Consider the following 22,539-nt stretch of genomic DNA (forward strand, 5'->3'; position numbering starts at 1 on the left):
TCGTATTTGTTCCATCCATTACCTACACAGCTGTGTGTTCTCTCTCTCATTACGGAGACACTATAGTTACTCAGTCCTTTACACAATTATGAAATGTGGTGAAACATCAACGGATGGAGCTGGATAATAATCACCGACGGGTAGTCATCGGTGAGATGATTATGGAGAGAGAACGGAGATGTGTTCAACTCTCTTTATTGCCTTTAAGGATGACTAAGATAATAAATATTCCACTTTCTGATAACCTGAGCGGTAAAGAATGATTTTACGGTAATGCGGAGAATTGAATAATGTTATTTGAATCTGAACTCCAGCCTTTCTCTTCAGTCTTGCACAGTTGTACCGGCTCCTCTTCTGGACTGAAATAGCTTACTCTGATTTCAATGCACACTGTAAGCTTCTCACAATGTGCATTAGAAGCTGCAGCAATTCAGATAGAGCCTGCCTCATTTCCTTGCTGGAGGATGTGCAGCATCATCTAGTTTTTCCTAGCCTGACTATCCCTGACCCACCCCTTCCATTCATTGGATTTCAGGTTGTCATAGAGCATCACATGTGGGCAATACCTAAAGCAATGGCGTCACTAGGGTTGGTGTCACCCGGTGTGGTAAAACATGGTGTCACCCCACTCCAACTGTAGTTGCCCCTAAATACAGACCCCCCCTTCCGTACAGTCCCCATTCCAAGTATAGTCCCCCCCTCAGTACAGACCCTCCCCCCACAAAGTATAGTCCCCCCTCAGTCTAGACCGCCCACTTAGTACAGACCCCCCCTCCCTCAGTATAGACCCCCCCCCACTAAGTATAAACCCCCTCCATCAGTACAGACCCCCCTCAGTACAAACCACCCCCCTCCTCCATCAGTAAAGCCCCCCCAGGACAAACTACCCCCTTCATCAGCACATCCCCCCCAGGACAAACCCTGTCACAACACCATGGAGAACATTCCCCCTCATTTCAAGCCGAAACCCCCTGGACGTTACCGCACTAGCTCAGGTGGCTCTGATACATGAAACACCTGGGCGGGAGCTGGAGAGGAGAGGACAGTGTGCAGCCATGCACCGCCCAGGTGGAGAATGGATTGTGACAGGCAGCAGCACCATAGAGACAGAGGAGGAGGAGGAGAACGCCCATGGAGGTGGGTTTCCAGCTGAAAGCAAAAAAAAAAACTTCCAGAGTCAGCAAGGGCTTTCTTTACCCTTGAGATGATGTCACCCCTGTAGTGGGTGGCACCCAGGTGCAGGCCGCACCCCCCTAGCAATGCCACTGACTTAAAATGGTCTGCATGTAAATGCATGTTTTCAAGAAGCTATGTCCAGCACCCTGCCAGCCCCTCCTACCAGCATTCCTATTTGAAGTTTGCATTTTCAGGAAAGGTCCATATCAAATAATTTCTTACCTGGGGAATGGAAACCCCCAAAACGCTGTATTAATAGAATCATGTAGATGTGTGACTATCCCAAATTTGCCGGGACAGTCCCGCATTATAAACCTTAGTCTCAATGGTGTTGTGTCTCGGGCTATGTCACAGTGTTGCCCTTTTTTAAGTTACTGCACATATGTAATAACTCACAAAGGGAGTCCTCAAGTACCCCAACCCCCTGGGACACAACACCATCTGGGCTAAGGTCTATTATGGGAGACTATTCCTGCAAATCTAGTGCAGTCCCGCATTATAGACGTTAGTCTCAATGGTGCTGTGTCCTGGACAATGTCTAGAGATCACAGTATCACCCTTACTTGAGTTAATTTGCATGTGCAGCAACTCAACAAAGCATTCATTACGGCAGTGGTTCTTAACCTCAGTCCTCAATTACCCCCCAACAGACCATGTTTTGGGAATTTCCTTTAGATAAAATAGCTGTCAGGAGTCTCAAACAATTGGCATTGATTTAAATCGCCCGTAGAAGGTGAAGAAAATCTTGAAAATGTGACCTGTTGGTATTTGAGGACTCAGGATGGGAGGTACATTCATAATAAATGCCCTGTTGACTTAATGCACATGTGCGGTAACTCAAATAGGGGTGACACCATGATCCCTGCACATACCCCAGGACACATCGAGGTCCATAATGTGGCACTATCCTGGAAAATCCGGGACAGGTTCCCATCTATGTAGGTCTGTTCCCAACAAATTTAGAATTGTTGGTGTTCCCATTTCTCCAAGTTTGGAACCACTGCAATATGGTGATAGGGCAAGGGGAGTGGAGTGGGCAATTCCGGCATAATTGGGCAATGGGGACACTTGAAACTCTAAAGTTGGTGTCAACAGAAGCATATAGATTCAGGACTGTCTCGGATTTGCTGGTACAGTCTTGAATTATGGACATCAGTCTCAATGGTGCTGTGCCCAAGGCATTATGGTGATAATGATTAGGTTTTGGGTGAGCCATTGTGGTCACTGGTTGGTTGGTATATGGGCCAGACCACCTGGTAACTTGGCAGGCCTGAGGTGAACTGTGGGTGGGTTTAACTGTGTTCCGGGGACCAAGACACAAATGGTAAGAAGTATAGAACTATGGTAAGGAGATCTCTCTGCTACAGTCCCACAGGCATAGAAAAAGTCAACTCCACCTGTAACAAGCTCTTCAGTCATCAGTGAATTGGCACCATGAGAAACTTTCTGTTTTAGAAGTAAATTTTAACTTTTTCTCTCTCTGTAATATCAAAATCCTGCGCTACATCCCCCCTCCTTCCCCAAATAACACACACGTACACCTTCTTGCACCTACAGGGGGCTCTGTGCTTTAGCCCGCCACTTGATCTCAATTTATTCATTTTCCCGCTGTTATCCCATGGCTGGTGAAGTCGTTTCTAAGCCTACAAATTGTAGATATTAGATTTGCGCTCTCCATCTATCAGCATGTTAAATAGCACAGAGCACTATTTTAGCATTTTGTTTCCCCGCTTCTGCTGGTAAAATCCCATCCTACGGATGTTTTTAAAACCGCGGATGGAGGAATTAATGCAACAAAAACAGGCGATGGGTCACAGCAATTTCCCACTGGGGGAGGGAGGCTGGTAAAAGCAGTGCAATGCGTCTGTTACAATAATACTGTAGGTGTCTTTGATGCTTTGTTGTGAAGTCTAGAATGAAACCTAGTGAAACAAGGTACAGCTACTGATTGGTTTGAACGCTTTATTTTGCTATGAGAGATCCCGCTACTCCCCGCCTTCGGGGGGCAATGATGTGTGATGGCCTCCATAGACAAAGAACAAATGTATGTTAGAAGCTGCAACAAGTTAGACAGAGCCCACCTCATTGTCGGGCTGAAGGACATCCACCATCACTTAGCCCAGGGTCTCCAAACTTTCTAAACAGTTTACAGCCCTTTTGACTTGGGGGGGCTGTGGCCAGTGGGAGTAGAAAATGATATTAGAGGAAAGAATAGGAATAGTGCCCCATCATTGGGGTCAGTGGAAGGAATAGTGTCCCATCATTGATGTCAGTAGGAGGAATCGTGCCCTATCATTGGTGTCGGTGGAAGGAATAGTACCTTAAGGGATTGTAAAGTAATTTTTTTTTTTTAAATAACAAACATGTTATACTTACCTCCACTGTGCAGCTCGTTTTGCACAGAGTGGCCCCGGACCTCCTCTTCTGGGGTCCCTCAGTGGCTGTCTCGGCTTCCTCCCGCAGGTACTTCTCACGTTCATGCAAGCTTTCTCGCATGGTGAGAAGCTATAGCCGCTCGCTGTATCACATGGCCCCGCCCCCCCGGCGCGCCGCGTCAGTGGATGTGATTGACAGCAGCGCGAGCCAATGACTACGCTGCTTTCCATCCACTCCAGCCAATCAGCGGTCAGGCTGAACGGTGAAGAGGACGGCGGCGAGAGCGGGATTTTCGAGGGGTGAGGCAAGTAAAACGGGGGGGGGGGGGGGGGGGCTGGGGGCGCAGGCACTTTCAGATGTTTTTTTCACCTTAATGTATAGAATGCATTAAGGTGAAAAAACATTTACCTTTACAACCCCTTTATCATTGGTGTCAGTGGGAGGAATAGTGTCTCTTCATTGGTGTCAGTGGGAGGAATAGTGTCCCTTCATTGGTGTCAGTGGAAGGAATAGTGCCCCATCATTGATGTCAGTGGAAGGAATAGTGCCCCATCATTGGTGTCAGTGGAAGGAATAGTGCCCTATCATTGGTGTCAGTGGGAGGACTAGTACTACATCATTGGTGTCAGCGGGAGGAATAGTGCCCCATCATTGGTGTCAGTGGGAGGAATAGGGCCCTCTCATTGGTGTCAGTGGGAGGAATAGTGCCCCGTCATTAGTGTCAGTGGGAAGGAATAGTGCTCCATCACTGGTGTCAGTGGAAGGAATAGTACCTCATCATTGGTGTCAGTGGGAGGACTAGTGCCTCATCATTGGTGTCAGCGGGAGGACTAGTGCCTCATCATTGGTGTCGGTGGGAGGAATAGTACCTCATCATTGGTGTCAGTGGAAGGAATAGTGTCTCCTATCAGTAAGATAAATAATGTCCCAAGGGCTTAATAAAGCCAACAAAGGGCCACATCTGCCCCATCAGTGGCAGTTTGAAGACCACTGAACTAGCTCTTTCCTCTCCAGCCTGACTGTCCTTGGTGCCCCTATTTCATTAATTGGATTTCAATTCTTTCAATCATGGAGGCTCATGATACAAATACCCCATGCCTAATGACTCCCATTTATCCATGGTGAACCCACCCATCAAGGCATTTTGATATTTGCATAACCCCTCCCAAGAGCCAACGCACTGGCATCAGGGCTGAGAGGAGTACTGAGGCAGGGTGGTGTGATGTTATCATCACACCCACCAGTATGACTTGCCTGCATTGCATAGAAAAGCACAGAGACCAACTGATGACATCACTGGGTCTAAAAAGATATGTAAGGGAAAAGTTATATTTAAAAATGCAATGAACATGTTGATTAACATCACTAACATGGTGTCAAGGCACGGGCAAAGAACAGAAACCAAGAAAAATTAAATTTAAGCAGGTTGAATATCATCTTTAAAAAGAAATGCGTGCCGTAGCATTCTCTACGCCTCTGTGGTTGGTGGAAGCAATCGTCTCGGAGAGTGGAATAGATTATGCATTTTAGCTTAATCATTTTTTTTTTCCTTCTCGATGTTGTTTCCAAGCTTCACGGACTTTAGAACGCCAGAAACTTCTCGGGATTATTTGACCGGCTTTCACGGCGATCCACTAAGCTCATGCTTCCTGCCGACGGTATTGGATTATGTAGACAATGCAAAGTTTGCCCCGGGAGTCCTACCTTATTTTATACCCGAGGCTAAAAAAGATAAAGTAAATATTTTATTGGCAGGACCTTGGAAATCTCTTTGTGTTTTACATTAAATCCTGCTCATCCGATATTCAAAACGTCTCCGGGCGTTTATTGTTCGGTTTAGTTTCTCATGCTAAAAGGTGAGCTGAATGTAGAGTGACGATTTCCGGAGAACTTTCTGCTCGTCTTCTGGGGACAAAGGCGATCCAAAGCTCCAGCACCTAGGAAGAGGATGTTACAAGAGTTATACTGTTGCATAGTGGATAAGGTTGAAAAGTTATACATGACCATCAGGTTAACCTCTATGGCTATTATAAATATGCTGCCCTAGCAGATGCCTTAAATAGGTCCCGTTCAAACTTTGCGTCAACGATTTTGTGTCACCGATTCTTCACACAATTCCTCGTTTTGCTTGTAGGGCAGCCTGTTTACTTTAATGGGCTGCCTTATGTGCATTTTCTCAGCACAGAAACTCAGGAACCTTCTATTGCTCATTTCTTCCGTGTAGAAAAAAATGCAAATTGGCAGGCCCCAACCCCATACCAGAAATCAGATAAATTAGCTAGATTAGCTCTAAAAAAGAGGGCATGTCCCTTGAAATGTGTTAACCTTCCAACTGTGGTTTATATGGTCAAACGCCATCAACTCAAGGCTGGAGTTGATATTTGAAAATGCTTGTCCGCTATCATGTTTGTGAGTGATCATTTGGCTTTTGGATTTAGTAAACTTTTATGGTGGTATTGCATTAGGCGTTTGCACCCTCATGTGTGTATGTGTTGAAGATTTCCTGGTCTGAGGAGGTCTGCATCAGGTGAAGCATTGTGGTGACACCATTGGATCTACTACTGTATAAAGGCTGGAGTGGTTGAATGTTTTTTTTGGGGTTCCCAAGGCAATAACCACTTTATTCCCAGGACCAGCAGACACCAAGGGCCCCACCTCACTCTCAATCAGAGTACATTAGCATTTTGTGAAGGTGATGCAGAACATGACCCATTCCTTACCAGCCACGCATGTTCTCCCTTGACACATGTCCTATGATATTAGCATTCACTGGAAGCCACCACACTTTTCCTAAAGGAAGGCCGTACTCTCCTGACACCTCAGGCCAGGTCCCTAGGCCTTCCTTGGGCCACAGCAGCCTCCAATAAGGAGATAAGCATCAGGGTAAGAGACATGAATTGCACCTGCCCTCTCATTCATGAGGGGCACCGTCACCCACCATAGTCACCCGCTTCCTATCCAGGCTTGTGGCTATTTCTTAAGCATGTCCCAATCTTGAAGGCTAAAATGTGTGTTCTCCCAGATGTACTGAACCACGAGGAAGGCCAAGACAAAGGGTGGGCAAGAGGCGAAGGTGACCAGGGCACAACGGAAGGGGAGGGTGCCCTCTCACCAAATGTAAGCTCCAAGTCAGTGGCTGGCAATCAGGGGCCACAGTGTCATGTTTGCTCTGACAGCTTGTTTTTCCAGCACATCCCACAGATTCACACTTGGATTGAGATTTGGAGAATTTGAAGGCTGAGACAACACCTCAGATTCATTATTATGTTCCTCAAGCCATTCTTGAACCATGTTGGCAGTGGCCTCTTAGCGGGATAATGTGCCCCGCCACAATGCAATCAGGGAATACAGTTTCCATGAAGGGGTGTACTTAGTCAGTCACCAACAATGTTTAGGTAGTGGGTAAATGTCAAGTAGCATCCACATGAATGGCAGGACCCAAGGTTTCCTAGCAGAACATTGCCCAAAGCATCACACTGCCTCTGCCGGCTTGCCTTCTTCCCATACTGCATCCTGGTGCCATCTCTTCCTTGGTTAAGTGACACACACACACCCGGCCATCCACATGATATAAAAGATATAAAAACTTAATTCATCAGACCAGGCCACCTTCTTCTCTTGCTCTGTGGTCCAGTTCTTATGCTCACATGACCATTGTAGGTGCTTTTGGCTGTGGACACGGTCAGAGCGGACACCCTGACTGGTGTGCAGCTACACAGCCCCATATCCCCATAAATTGTGATGGGCATTTTTGTCTGCTTTCACCACATCAACTTCAGGGACAACATGTTCACTTGCTGCCTAATATAGCCCACTCACTTTATTGCTGATCGGTGTATATACCTTGAGTATATACACGACCTGACCCCTACAGAAATCCGCCAGAATATTTAAAGATACATTACACTAAAATAATCAACATAGGCAGAATATCACAAAATAGTGACATACAGTAGGTACCTGCCTACACCCAGGGCACCTATGTCAGGGGCTGACTGGAGACTTTTTGCCCAGAGGGCAAATACAACCCAGAGGCCCATGGTGCCTGCCTCCTGCTGTCCCTCTCCCTTGTCTCCTCCCGACCCCATCCCGGGCTGAATCTCTCCGCTTCAGATATCCTCTGCTCACCGGGAAGGGCAGGCTGGACAGTGCCTGCTGTACCGACTTCTTCGGGTTCCTGAACTGGCCAGCAGGAGGTGGCTGGGGGCTTGCTGAAGGAGGAGAGCCTCTGGTTGGGTACGGAGCTGGCCTCTGCTTGAACATGGGGTTTACTATCCATGCTGGAGGGTCGGCCTGCATTCTGTCCTAGTCCTCGTCCCCCACTCCACAGGACACTTGAGGGGACTTTTAACTCCTCTTTGCCAGGAAGCCTTTAGGCACGTCTGAGGCAGAAGTGGTGCGGCCTTTTTAGTGGTCATCAGCGGCTCCCCCTGCCCCCTGTCCCAGTCCACCCCTGACCTACATGGTACATGGTCAGAAGAAGTTCCGTTGATGTCTTCATGCCATGTTTTATTTATTTATTTATTTACTTTTTGTAGCAGTCTCTGTAGCCTCATACAGAAAGTCAAGTGTTCTAGTTGGAGTCAACCATTTTGGAATAAAATAATTCTCCGTGCATTTTTAAGTGGCAACCCAATAAGTCTCAAGCTGTGACTGTTAATTCTTGCCAAACGTATCTTGTGTTCTCTTACTTAACGCACTCATTGTCTTGTGTGACTTTGGAAAGAATCCAGGCTAATGTATATTAAGAATGTCTATGTCTTACCGCCTCATCAAAGCTGAGTTTTCTCTTCTAGTTCCCGCGTTCTATACATAGAGCTCAGTCAAAGGACAACGCAGCGGGATATAAAGACTTTATTGAAAAATACATTTCTGAAGTCCGTTTAAATTTTACAAGCTCGTTTTGAAGAATCTAATAGATGCTTAATGGAAAACAGCCACAGCAGGAGGCCAGCGAGAAGATCATGTGTTGCTAGGTGTTTATTTTTAAGTGTACTTGGCTACTTTTTTTTTTCTACTGGCAAATTATTGATGCTTTATAAATCTGATCCAGACTCTTGTATTGCACTGGTCATAAAAAAAAAAAAAATGACTGTTGTGTCTCCATGCTTCAGAAATAAGGACTAGACTACAAGTGATAGGAATATAGAGGACTGGAAGGAGCAGAGTTCTCCAGCAGAGTAGATTTTTTTATTTATATGGGAGGAGAGTTAGATAAAGGAAGGAGTAGAGTCCTCCACCAGAGTAGAGTATTTCAGAGAGGAGAGTTGGATAGAGGAAGGAGTAGAGACCTCCAGCACTGCAGATTATTTCAGGAGAGGAAAGTTACTGTAGATAGAGGAAGGAGTAGAGTCCTTCAGCAACGCAGAGTATTTCAGGAGAGGAAAGTTATGCCGTGTACACACGAGCGTTTTTTTCCCATTGGAATAAACTCTGAAGGTTTCTCCGACGGAATTCCGCTCAAGCTGTCTTGCATACACACGGTCACACCAAAGTCAGACTGTTAAGTACGCAATGACGTACAACATGTACAACGGGACTAGAAAAAATGAAGTTCAATAGCCAGTAGCCAATAGCTTCCGTCTTGTACTTGCTTCAGAGCTTGCGTCGCTTTTGGTACCTCAGAACAACATACAGACGAGCGTTTTTTCCCAAAAGGAATTGGTTCCGTCTGAAAAATTTAGAACATGTTCTCTATCTAGAGCCATCAGAATTTTCGACGTAAAAAGTCAGATGAGGCATGCTCATGATCGGAATATACGATGAAAAGCTCCCGTCTGACTTTTTCTGTCGAAAATTCTGCTTGTGTGTACGCGGCATTAGAGGACGAAGCAAAGTACTCCAATAGTGTATTTCGGGGGAGGAGAGTTATAGAGGAAGGGGCAGAGGCCTCCAGCAGTGCAGAGTGTTTCAAGAGAGGAGAGTTTGAAAATGGAAGGAGCAGAGTCCTCCAGCAAAGCAGAGTATTTCTGGAGAGGAGAGTTGGGGGAAGGAGCAGAGTCCTCCAGCAGTGCAGAGTACTTTGGGAGGGGAGAGTTGGATAGAGGAAGAGAGGAAAGAGCCGAGTGTTTCAGGAGATAATAGTGAGGGGAAGGAGCAGAGTCTTCCAGTGGTGCAGAGTATTTCAGGAGAGGAGAGTTAGATAAGAGAACGTATCAGAGTTTCTCTGCAGTGCAGTATTTCAGAAGCTAAAGTAAAGAGCAGTCCTCGAGCAAAGAAGATTATTTCAGACGAAGAGTGTTAGAGGAAGGAGTAGAGTCGACCCCAGAGAAGAGTATTGCAGGGCATTGTTTTGGCCCATCTAGAGGGGTGTTACCGGTATTGGTTTTTATGTTGGATATTTGCATTGAGATTGAAGCTTTGTATATGTCAGAAACCATGAAATCAGGCCAAGAAAGAAGTACCGTTAAATCACACTTGTTTAAAATAAAAGTAAAAAAGAACAAACGTAGTCAAAACATAGCCAAAGTTCATTAACAGGAATGGATAGTCAGCCAAGCCAGAAGTCAGGGATCAACGTAGAGAAACAACAATCAGGATCTTGAGCCAGAAGGGATGTCAGCAAAGCAAGTCTTTAAACAGCAACACGGGAGATGGGCTCTGTGAAGGCAGAGATCCACTGGGCTGAACGGCTTAAGTAGGCAGGACTGACAAGCAGGATCATCAACAGCTGAGTAACTGTGGAGAGTAGGGATGAGCCGAACACCCCCCGGTTCGGTTCGCACCAGAACTTGCGAACGGCCCCCACGTTCGTTACAAACGTTAGAACCCCATTGAAGTCTATGGGACTCGAACGTTCGAAATGGAAAGTGCTAATTTTAACGGCTAATATGCAAGATACTGTCCTAAAAAGGGTTTGGGGACCTGCCTCCTGCCTCAGGGGACATGGGTCACTGCAAAAAAAAGTTTTAAAAACTGCCGTTTTGGCGGGAGCACTGATTTTAATGACGATTAAAGTGAAAAAAAAAAGTGAAATATTCCTTTAAATATGGTGCCTGGGGGGTGTCTGTAGTATGCCTGTGAAGTGCCACGTGTTTCCCGTGTTTAGAACAGTCCCTGCACAAAATGACATTAAACGGAAATAACACCATTTAAAACTGCTTGCGGTTTTAATGTTATATCTGGTTCCTGCAATATGGTTGAAAATCATTGAGAAAAATGGCATGGGTAGCCCTCCCTGCCCATTACCAGCCTATTTGGGTCTTGTACGCATATTAAGGGGAACCCTGTACCCATATTAAAAAAAGGAAATGCGTGTGGCCCCCAGGCCCTATATACTCAGAACAGCAGTATACAGGCGGTGCAAACAAAACAGGGACTGTGTAGGTTTGTTGTGTTAAGTTGAATCTGTTTGTAATTTTCAACTGGTACATTTTTAAAGTGTAGCTCCAGTCAAAAAAACTATTTTTAAGCTTTTTGGAAAACATAGGGAAGGGTTATCACCCCTGTATAATTTGTTTTGTCGTCCATCTTTTTTCATCTCACTTGCTGCTGTCTCCTTGCATTTGCAAGTAGGAGATGTTTGTAAGTTGGATGTTTGAAAGTAGGGGCCTGCCCTATATTATAGCGGTATGTACTGGGTACAGAGCACGCAGACAGCACGCACATCTCCTAACACTACTGACTGCAAGCTCTATTATTAACCACTTGACCACTGGGCACTTAAACACCCTTAATAACCAGACCAATTTTCAGCTTTTGGTGCTCTCACATTTTGAATGACAATTACTCAGTCATGCAACACTGGACCTATATGAAATGTTTGTCCTTTTTTTCACACAAATAGAGCTTTCTTTTGGTGGTATTTAATCACCTCTCAGTTTTTTATTTTTTGTGCTATAAAAGAAAAAAGACCGGAAATTCTGCGAAAAAATGAATTTTTCTTTGTTTCTGTTATAAAATTTAGCAGATTAGTAATTTTTTCTTCATAATTTTTTTTTTACTGGTTACATGTTTTGAGTTGCAGAGGAGGTCTAGGACTAGAATTATTGCTCTCGCTCTAACGTTCTCGGCGATACCTCACATGTGTGGTTTGAACAACGTTTTCATATGTGGGCGGGGCTTACGCATGCGTTCGCTTCTGCATGCGAGCACATGGGGACATGGGCGCTTTAATTTTTTTTTTTTTTTTTATTGTTCATTTTACTTTATTTATTTTAGTTTGACATTTTTTTCCCCAAAAATATATTTTTGATCACTTTTATTCCTATTACAAGAAATGTAAACATCCCTTGTAATAGGAATATGGGGTGACAGGTCCTCTTTACAGTGAAATCTGGGGGTCAATATGACCCCACATCTCACCTCTAGGCTGGGAAGCCTGAAATAAAAAATAAAAAAAAGATTCTGGCTTTGATCGTACTGACGAGTTGGTAGAAGCACTGGAGGGCGGTGAGGGGTGGGGGGCGTCTATGGCTGGGTATTTCAGGGTATCACCGAGTATGGCTGGGTATCTCCGAGTATGGCTGGGTATCTCCGAGTATGGCTGGGTATGGCAATTTATGGAAGGGTATTGCAGAGTATTGGCGGGGTATTGGCGGGGTACTACAGAGTAATAGCAGGGTACTGCAGAGTATTGGGGAGTACTACAGAGTAATGGCAGGGTACTGCAGAGTAATGGGGGTTACTGCAGAGTAATGGGGGGTACTGCAGAGTAATGGCAGGGTACTGCACTGCAGAGTAATGGCGGGGTACTGCAGAGTAATGGCAGGGTACTGCAGAGTAATGGCAGGGTACTACAGAGTAATGGCGGGTACTGCAGAGTAATGGCAGGGTACTGCAGAGTAATGGGGGTTACTGCAGAGTAATGGGGGGTACTGCAGAGTAATGGCAGGGTACTGCACTGCAGAGTAATGGCAGGGTACTGCAGAGTAATGGGGGTTACTGCAGAGTAATGGGGGGTACTGCAGAGTAATGGCAGGGTACTGCAGAGTAATGGCAGGGTACTGCAGAGTAATGGCAGGGTACTGCACTGCAGAGTAATGGCGGGGTACTGCAGAGTAATGGCAGGGTACTGCAGAGTATGCACTGGTATTGCAGAGTATTGGCAGGGAATTGAGGGGTTAAATTTGGCGAGCAGCGATGTGGGCACTGCAGATGCAGCCCACATCGCTGCTGACACCGATCTCTTTCCCCTCCGCTGTACCGATCGGTACAGAGAGGGGAGGGAGGAACCGGCGTCATAACATGACGCCGGTTTGTTTACAAGGGATCACTCCGTCATTTGACGGAGCGATCACGTGGTAAACGGCCGCGACGAGCGGCCGTTTACCGTGATCCGTGATGCGCCGGGTCCTGTGGACCCGGCGGTCACGGATGCTCTCGAGTGCGCGCCCCAGGGGGCACGCGAGAGCAGAATTCTGGGAGGCCGTTAATTAACGGCCTCTCAGAGTTAAACAACCCCCCTGAAGCCGTTAATCGGCAATGGGCGGTTGTTAAGTGGTTAAAGATAGATCACTAGCTATATAGGTGAGGTGAATATAGTGGTGTATACTGCGGTCAGGGCACAGACAACAACCACTACACAAGAGCAAGATAGGAAATCAGCCAAAAACGATTGGTGTGTAACTGTGTTGAAGGTACACAGAACACCCACTGCTTCAGATGCCAACACACTACACGAGGCCGCCTCAAAGGCGGCCTTATATAGTGTGGGGCGTGCACTACACAGCCTGAGCTATGATTGGCATCCTGCCTGTGGCCAATCATGGCTCTCCTGGCTGCTGGCGCTGCGATTGGCCAAGCATGCGGGGTCACAGTGCATGCTTGGCCAATCATGAGCCAGCAATGCACTGCGCCACCGCAGTGCATTGTGGTCCGCGCGCGCCACACGAATTTTGACGCGAACGGACCAAGAGTTCGGATTTTGTCGAACGGACGAACAGCCAATGTTCGAGTCGAACGTACGTTCGACTCGAACACGAAGCTCATCCCTAGTGGAGAGATAGAAGCTGGCAATTAGCCAACAGCTGAGTGGCCAGCTCAGGGAAGGAAGGGCAGAGCCCAGCCCTGACAGGATAAGACTTTTTTTTGTTAAATAAAAGACGTCATGGTTAATACACAAGGCCGGTGCACCCTCTTTTTGCTTTCTACTAGTGCTCATGGACTCCCTGGCCAGGCGTGGGCATCAAGGCCACGCGGATGCTAGAAGACCTTGACCATAGTTGTGTTCTGCAGAGTGCTTGAGACTTATGCCGCGTACACACAACTTTTTGACAGCAAAGGTCTGACGGAACGAGTCCGTCGGACAATTTGATCGTGTGTGGGCTCCATTGGACCTTTGCTTGCCAAAAATCCGGCGGACTTTAAAAATAAAACATGTTTTAAATTTTCCCGCCAGACCGAGAAATCCATTTGTGTGTATGCTGGTCCGACGAAGAAAAAACGGCGCTAGGGCAGCTATTGGCTACTGGCAATGAACTTCCTTATTCTAGTCCGGTTGTACGTCATCACGTTCCAATCTGTCGGACTTTGGTGTGATTGCGTGTGTCCAAGTCCGTTCATTCAGAAAGTCCGCCGAAAGTCCGTTGGGAAGACCGTCGGACCTAGTCCGTCGAAAAAGACCAGTCGTGTGTATACGGCATTAGAGAGCTTTTCTCCATAAGGACTGATGCCATACCTTAGCGCAGAAGGGATGCCGTTACATGTACACTTTTCTTGCCATGATGATCTGTCCAGGCCTCCACTGGTCCGATTTATCTCCCAGGCTCCAGGGGGAAGCTCTTCTCCTCAGAAGTCTATCTTCTAAAAGTTGCTCCTTAGATTGGCTCCCTCCCTATTCAATTAAAAGAAACAGGACAAACCCATTCCCAAGGAAACACCTACAAAAGGGGAGTGGTCATAATTAAAGGGCAACCGCTTCCTACGAGTTACCATGAAAGTACTAACCTGAAAAAAGTATATTCAAAATGCCGCTTATGCGCTAAACATGTTGTCAGAACCAGCAAATGTCTTTTTTTCATTAATAACAAAACAATAAAACTTGGATACAAACCAATTTTTTTTTTTTTTTTTTTTCTGGTTGCTTTTTAAGAAGGCAGCCAAATAAACTCATTACATTTTCATTTGTGAGCCCAATAGACTCATAATCCAACATTAAATACCGTATGATTTCCTGTGAAAAATAATACAAACATTTATTTACAGACAAATTATAGGTATTGTACGCCGCCATGGCGCCGGGCCAAACACCTTTTAAATTCATTGTTCCATCAAGGTTTTTTTTCCGACGTCCCCGTAATTATTATTATATTTTTTTTTTCCCTTGTGTGATTCTCGGGCCGTTTGCCGTTCTATCTAACAAAGACCATATTTACGCTTTACATAGAAAGTGCTTAGTACGTAGGTAGGGCTTCTAATCTTGGAACTTTGGTTTGCGAAGCGTTTTTTTTTGTTTTTTTTTGTTTTTGTTTTTTGTGCAAAGAAAATGAACTCGCAATTCATTACAGACTAAACATTCACAAAAGTTCCAGAACTGCTTCTCTGGATTTTTTCCTTGTTGCTGTCTAATTGAATATTGATTCTCTTCCTCTTAAAAAATTCCGTCACCCTTACCTTGTATGCTTATTTTTTAACAATGAAAAGCAAACTTAAGCTGAACTCCATGGCGATACAGAAGATATAAGTGAATGCAGCTCTGTATTCATTAATACACCCAACTTTTTTTTTTTTTTTTTTTTTTTTTGAGTTTAAAGAGGAAATAAACCATGCCAATTTTTTTTTTTTTTTTTTTAAAACCCTGAAAAGTAAAGGCATAATGTGCTAGTATGCATCGCATACTAGCACATTCTGAAATACCTTAGAACATAGTCCTGACAGACACTTCCATCTTCACCCAGTCTTCCTTCCTGGGTTCGCGTCCTCCAGCCATCTGATTGGCCGAGCCGCGTTGACATCACTCCCGCGCATGCGCACGGGAGTCGCGGACCGCGGCACGGAGCTCTGAAGGGACGGCGCGGGTATATGATCCCTTCAGAGCGCATGCGCTGGTGACATCACCGGCTGCATGAAGTGTGAATATCTCATAAACCGCAAAGGTTTAGGAGATGTAATAATTAAAGAGATATAAAAAAATAATAATAATTACGGGGACGTCGGAAAAACCTTGACGGAACAATGAATTTAACGGGTGTTTGGCCCGACACCATGGCGGCGTACAATACCTATAATTTGTCTGTAAATAAATGTTTGTATTATTTTTCACAGGAAATCATATGGAATATCTCCTAAACCGCAAAGGTTTAGGAGATATTCTGTAAAAAATAATTTTAACATATATACAATGCTATTTTGTATGTATTGCACTAATAATGTTTTTCATTACATGTTTGCATTCTTTTGAGTTCTGATTAGAATTAGCCTGCCTATGTTACGCCCCATTATAATAAAGCAGAAGAGTTATTTGGAAAAACGCAGAGTGTATCTTTTGTGTCTATTCCATACTGCAGTAGTTATTAATTTGGAACCACTAATCAATCTGAGGATAGGAGTTGCCTATCTATAAATGAATTCAGAACAATTCATAGTACCTTCAGGTCAGCCATATTATAGACTTACCTGTAGATACAAGCCTGCAGAGCGGGTTTACTTCCTCTTTAAGATAGAGTAGTTAATTTTTTGCTGTCTGTGTACATTTCCCTTCACTTCTTGGCTCAGAGACACAACAGGAATTTAGAGGAACTCTCTCAATGTGAAGGGGGACGCTTAAGCCTCGTACATTCAATCGGATATTCTGATGAGAATTGTGTGATGACAGGCTGTTGGTGGAAAATCCAACTGTATGTACGCTCCATTGGACAATTGTTTATCGGATTTTCCACGGACAAAATGTTGGAGGGCAGGTTTTAAAATTTTCTGTGGGCAAATGTCTGTTGTTGGATTTTCCGAGCGTGTGTACACAAGTCCGTCGGACAAAAGTCCGAAGTACAAACACGCATGCTCGGAAGCAAGGATGAGCCAGAAGCGGTCGGTCGTGTAAACTAGCGTTCGTAATGGAGAATTGACATTCGTGACGCAGCAAATTATGAAGTCTCGAAATGCAGCGCACATTCTCTTCTTCTTTAACCACTTTGTACCCGTAGTATGTAGTATGACATCCGCAGGAGGTATCTTCCATCCTGGGTGGGCGTCATATGACGTTGTGGGTTTCCCGGGCTGTCTAGGGGGCACGCGTGCGCCGCGTCACTCAGGAGCCGGTGCGCGTGCCCAGCAGCTGGGATGTCTGCCGGGCACCCCGATTGCCCAATGACAGAGAAGGACCATAGATCTGTGTGTGTAAACACACAGATATACCTCCTGTTAGGGGAGTGGAGACTGATCGTGTTTTCCCAGTACAGAGGAACACTGACCGTTTTCCTCCCCTTGTGAGTCCCCTCTTTTTTTGGAAAATGGTTATATTATTCTATTCTATTCTTTTGGGGTTTTAATTCTATTATATTCTATTTGAATTTCAGAATATGGTTATAATATTTCTATTTAATTCTATTCTTTTTTTCTATTCTATTCCATTCTGTTCTGTTCATTTTTTTTCTATCCTATTTTGTTCCGTTTTACTCTTATATTCTATTCTTTTATTTTCTGTTATATTATTTTCTATTCTATGATATGTTTTTTTCTATTCTATTCCTTTATTTTCCATTCTATTCTCTTTGGAAATTGGAAAACAGTTTGAATTCGAAAACTTTTCGAATTTGAAAACTGTTCGAAATTGATTCAAAACCTTTTAAAATCGATACAAATTCGAATTATAAAATTTGAATTGATTTGAATATGAATAAACTAAAAAAAAAATCCCGAAAACAAATTAAATGAATTTAACGAAACAAATTTATGTAAATAACAAATCGAAAAACAAAACTAAACACATTTTTTTTCTTTCTGCACATGTCTAGTTGTAGGATGTCATTGTTACCCTACCAATAGAAGTAGGCTAGGCTGGCAAGGTCAAAGGGTAAGTTTATGAGTTTGTCAATGATACATACCATTTAATGCTATATGCCAGGGATATGCAATTAGCTGACCTCCAGCTGTTGCGAAACTACAAGTCCCATCATGCTCTACCTCTGAGTGTCATGCTTGTGGCTGTCGGAGTCTTGCTATGCCTCATGGGACTTGTAGTTCTGCAACAGCTGGAGGTCCGCTAATTGCATATCCCTGCTATATCTTTTTTTTATGAATTGACTATAATTTTTTTTTTAAGGTGCAGGCGGATTCATGCAAAATAATTTTATTATATTCATGGTTAGAGAAAAAATAGGATGCATTGTAGTATAGTTATAGGGAACCAAGGTCAAAGTTCTCCCACAGTGCCCAGGCAGCAAATAATACAACTAGGAAGATATCAGAATTTGTCTTCCCCTCCAGACTTGAGAGTCATCCTTGGCCATAGTGGTCCCAGGTGATCTACAAACCTTTGAAGTGATGGAAGAAGTGGGATTGTGGGGGGTTGCAGGTGCCAAACCCAGAACCCAAACCCGCTGTTTGGAGGCCTCAAGGAGATACGGCCCAGTGAGGTTTTTATGTTTGGAACGGTTCTAATTTCTTGTATTGTTCTGCATCAACTCTAAAAAGACTTTATTCTACAATGGAACCATTGCTACATGGGGTTATGATGCAATTGTTTTTGTGATCTCTTGCAGATTCGAGACACAAAGTCGTCGGACCAGAAGAGCACCTTACTGCATTTTCTTGCAGAAATTTGTGAAGAAAAATTCCCGGAGATCGCAAAGTTTCCTGAAGAACTTGAACACGTGGAGTGTGCCAGCAAAGGTAGGACAAGGCTGGTTATTGGTGGGATAGATAACTTGAGGGTCAAGTGCAACTTTGTTTTAGGTGTTTTTGAGTTGGTTCAATTTGTTTTTGGAGTTTCTTTGTTTGCATTTAAGTTTTTTCCAAGGTGTTGCCTGAATATGCTTCTGTAATACTTCTAGCTGCATCTGAGTTGCATCACCTTGCTTTTCCATTCACATTCAATTGTAAAAAAAAAAAATAGTCCTTTGCTGTTAGAAACATGGAGATGCTGCTGAGTGGGCGTGGGTATTCTGAGGGAGTAGAATCCCACTGAACTCCTCTATAGGGCCTTATAGTCTAAGCCCTTGTACACACGGTTGGACATTCCGACAACAAAATCCGTCGGATTTTCTCCAACGTATTTTGTCCGAAACTGGTGTTGCATACACACGGTTGGACAAAGTTGTCGGAAAATCCGATCGTACGTAACGTGATGATGATACTTCGTTAGGACGGAACTACGTTCAGGCTAGTAGCCAATAGCTTTGGTCTAGGAATTTGATCTGAGTGGCACTTTGTCCGATCGGAAATTCTCTACACACAATCGGACAAAGTCCGATCGGATCATGTTGTCGGAAAGTTTTATAGCCCAGCTCTAAAACTTTGTCCATCGGATATTCAGACGGAAACAGTCCGATGGAGCCCACACACGGTCGGATTATCCGACAACACGGTCCGATCGGACATTTTCCGTCGGAATGTCCGACCGTGTGTACAAGGGCTTACACTAACCCAAGCGCCATCCTTCCCCCAGTATCCCTAACACTATCCCTCTCACTAATTCCTGTAAAACCAACATTAACTCTCACATTAACCATTCTTCTAATCCTAAAATTAACCCTCACACTAACCCTTCCTCTAATCCTAATACCAACCCTTACATTGGCCCCTCCTGTAATGCTAAAACAAACTTTCTCACTAACTCTTCCTCTAATCCTAACACTAACCATTACACTGGCCCTGCCTATAATCCTAAAATTAACTCTCTCACTAACCCTTCCTCTAATACTAACACCAACTGCCACACTGACCCTTTGTCAGGGAAATGGCCAGGCATGTACTGGCCATTGGGATTACCAGGAGTTTCCCAGTGGGCCGATGGCTCAGTGGGCCACTCTGATGTAAGGGAGCTGGTGATGGGACACTCTGATATAAGGAGGCTGCTGATGGGACACTCTGATGTAAGGGGGCTGGTAATGGGACACTCTGATGTAAGGGAGTGCTGATGGGACACTCAAAATGTAAGTGGGCCGGTCTGGATGAAGTCCAGGGCCAAATTTCTGTCCCAGTCCAGCCCTGGAAATGGCCATAGGAGAACTGGCAATAGTGCCAGTACTGGTAAGGGACGCTTCCAGCACATTACCATGTGCACTAGTGCAAGAAGTGCCAATGGACGTATGCAGGTCCGCAACTGTGCTAACATGCATATGCGCAGGCACTAATTGGCGAACATACAATGTGACAGATGCGGCCACTTACTTGCCTATATAAGACTGCCGCTGAGTCCATCACATTGCTGGATTGCAGTCAGCCTTCCCGTTTTCCTGAGCCTCTGTGTATATTCTATTTGGATTTCCTGTTGTGACCCGGCTTGCTCCTGACCTGTCTGATCTGCTCTCCTGGTTGACCCCCTGGCTTTCTTTACTGACTTTGTTGCTATCTCCAATGTCTGATCCCCACTTGCATCACGGTCTTTGCTACAGCTACCTGTTCCTGGCCTGCTTTCCTGTATTTGACCTTGGCTTGATCCAGCTCTCAAACTTTGTTGGTCAGACATTCCGATGGAAACAGTCCGATGGAGCCCACACAAGGTCCGATCAGACATTTTCCGTCGAAATGTCCGACCATGTGTACAGGGGCTAACACTTCTGCTTAGAGAGGGAGAGGCTACAAGTAAATAACAAAACAAAAAGCAGTCCCTGAGAGGTAAAACTACATATATTATATAGTTATATGGCTGAAAAAAAATCAAATTCTTCGCTGTTACCTATTCATTTATCCCCATAATCCTTTGCTGTTAAAAACATGGAGATGGTGCTGCATAAGTGTGGGTACCTTGAGGAAGAAGAATCCCACTGAACCCCTCAATGGGACCTTATAGTCTAAAGTCCCGTACACACGACCAGACTTTCCGACAGGAAATGTTGGATGTCAGGCTGTTGGCGGAAAATTTGATGGTGTGTACGCTCCACCGGACAATTGTTGTCGGACTTTCCGCCAACAAATGTTGGCTAGCATGTCTTCATATTTTTCCACCAACAAATGTGTGTTGTTGGATTTTCCGAGCGTGTGTACACAAGTCCGTCGGACAAAAGTCCAAAGTACAAACACGCATGCTCGGAAGCAAGGATGAGCCGGAAGTGGTCGGTCTTGTAACCTAGCATTCGTAATGAAGAATTAACATTTGTGACGGGGCAAATTATGAAATCCCGAAATGCAGCGCACAATTCTCTTCTTCTTTAATGGGATAATAATGAAGCTGATTTGCTGGTGATACTGATGGAGTTATTGCAAATTTTCAAAGGCTTTTTTTTTTGTCTAGTGATATCAAGAATAATATTATTATGTTTTTTTTTTTTGATTATTTTATTTGAGCAAGTTACCACAACACCATTATCCTGTAGTTTTTAAGATCAAAGATGCAACTATGTTGGTGTCCCTTGTTAATTTTACATTGTATTTTTTTTTTTTAAATGTAACTGCCTACTCCCAAATTGTCATTTGAAGTAAAACACACAGCCAAGTATCATTCTCTAAAATAAAATTAGACATGCTATCTGCCAATAGAACTTAACCAAAAAGTGCATTCTATGCATCCAAAAATATAGAAAATATACCAAATCAAATCATTATTATTCAACCAAAAAAATAATGTCAAAGCAAAAACTCCAAGGCCAAAAATAAATAACACGTTATCGCCTCCGATTCCGCAACATGTCTGTTTGACGAACGGCTGTTCAGAAACGAACTGAAAAGCATTAAATGAAAAACACAAAAAGAAAAGCGTGAATCAACACTCACCAAACTTCTACTAATCGTTATTATTCAACCAAAAAGATAAAATAAAAGCCTCATGTGTGTGTCCTGCTTCTTAATATAGGGGGTCAACAATGCCAAGAGTTGGTGAAAGCAGGGGTCCGTCATCTGGAGATAATTCCGAAAATCATCCAGATTATTCTCCTGGAGCTCCTGCAGCAAAGGCATATGACATAATTAGTCACGATTAATAAAGCAACCAATTTTCGGGCCAAGAAATCCTCCTCCTCCTCCTGTTCCTTGACTGGACTTGGTTCAAAGCAATAACTCCAAGGCCAGTAATAAATAACACATTATCTCCTCCGATCCCGCAACATGGCCGGTTGACGAACAGCCGTTCAGAAAAAAACTGAAAAGAGCGAAATGAAAAGGGAAAATGAAAAGCGCAAAATGAAAAGTGTGAATCAACACTCACCAAACTTCTACTAACAGTAAATTAGCAGAAGGAGCCCAAAGGGTGGCACTAAAGAGCTGCAAAACAACATAGTACGTCTAGTATGTCACTACGTTCATAATTGTTGGCCAACATTTGTGTGACCATATGTATGCAAGACAAGTTGAGCCAACGCCCTTCGGACAAAATTCCACAGTTTTGTTGGCGGAAAGTCCGATCGTGTGTACGAGGCCTATAGCCCCATACACACTATCATATTTTCTGCAGATTTTTGTCTTTCCAAAACCGTATAATATGAGGTCGTACCTTAGGAGTTTCAATTTATATGCAATCAGGCAGGCCCTTCTACTACATGGTTTTGGTAAATCTGAAGACAAAAATCAACAGAAAATCTGATAGTGTGTATGGGGTTTAAAGAGGAAGTAAACCCTGATGGGTTTACTTCCTCTATGACTCCCTGCAAAGGTAAAGCATAATGGACTACTGTGCATCGCATAGTAGTCCATTATGTGTCACTTACCTGACACAGGAGCCAGCGAAGTCACCGTTGTCCCCTGAAGTCCGGCGCATCCATCTTCTCGGTGGGTCTTGCTGCCGCACCGCTGTCATTTGGCGAAGCCGTGATGACGTCACTCCCGCGCATGGGCACGGGAGCCGCCACTGGCAGCATATCGCTGTTGACAGCAGCGTGCTCAGTGCGCCTGCAGGCCGCTGTCTACGGCGCATGCGCCGTAGACAGCGGTGCCTGTCTTTCGGCAAATGTCTCCTAA

General features: G+C 44.5%; 1 protein-coding gene across 3 annotated transcripts in view; it reads left to right on the forward strand.

Moving 5' to 3' along the window:
• DIAPH2 (diaphanous related formin 2) overlaps positions 1-22,539 on the forward strand; it is a 1,637,420-nt gene that overhangs the window by 895,746 nt on the left and 719,135 nt on the right. For all 3 annotated transcript variants that reach the window (XM_077484914.1, XM_077484903.1, XM_077484922.1), the window contains one exon: positions 18,189-18,318. In XM_077484914.1, the coding sequence (XP_077341040.1) occupies positions 18,189-18,318 (130 nt within the window). The remainder of the gene's footprint in view (positions 1-18,188; positions 18,319-22,539) is intronic.

This window comes from Lithobates pipiens, unplaced genomic scaffold, assembly GCF_037356315.1.
Source record: "Lithobates pipiens isolate NorthernLeopardFrog02 unplaced genomic scaffold, aLitPip1_a1.2 Scaffold_1, whole genome shotgun sequence".
Taxonomy (NCBI): domain Eukaryota; kingdom Metazoa; phylum Chordata; class Amphibia; order Anura; family Ranidae; genus Lithobates; species Lithobates pipiens.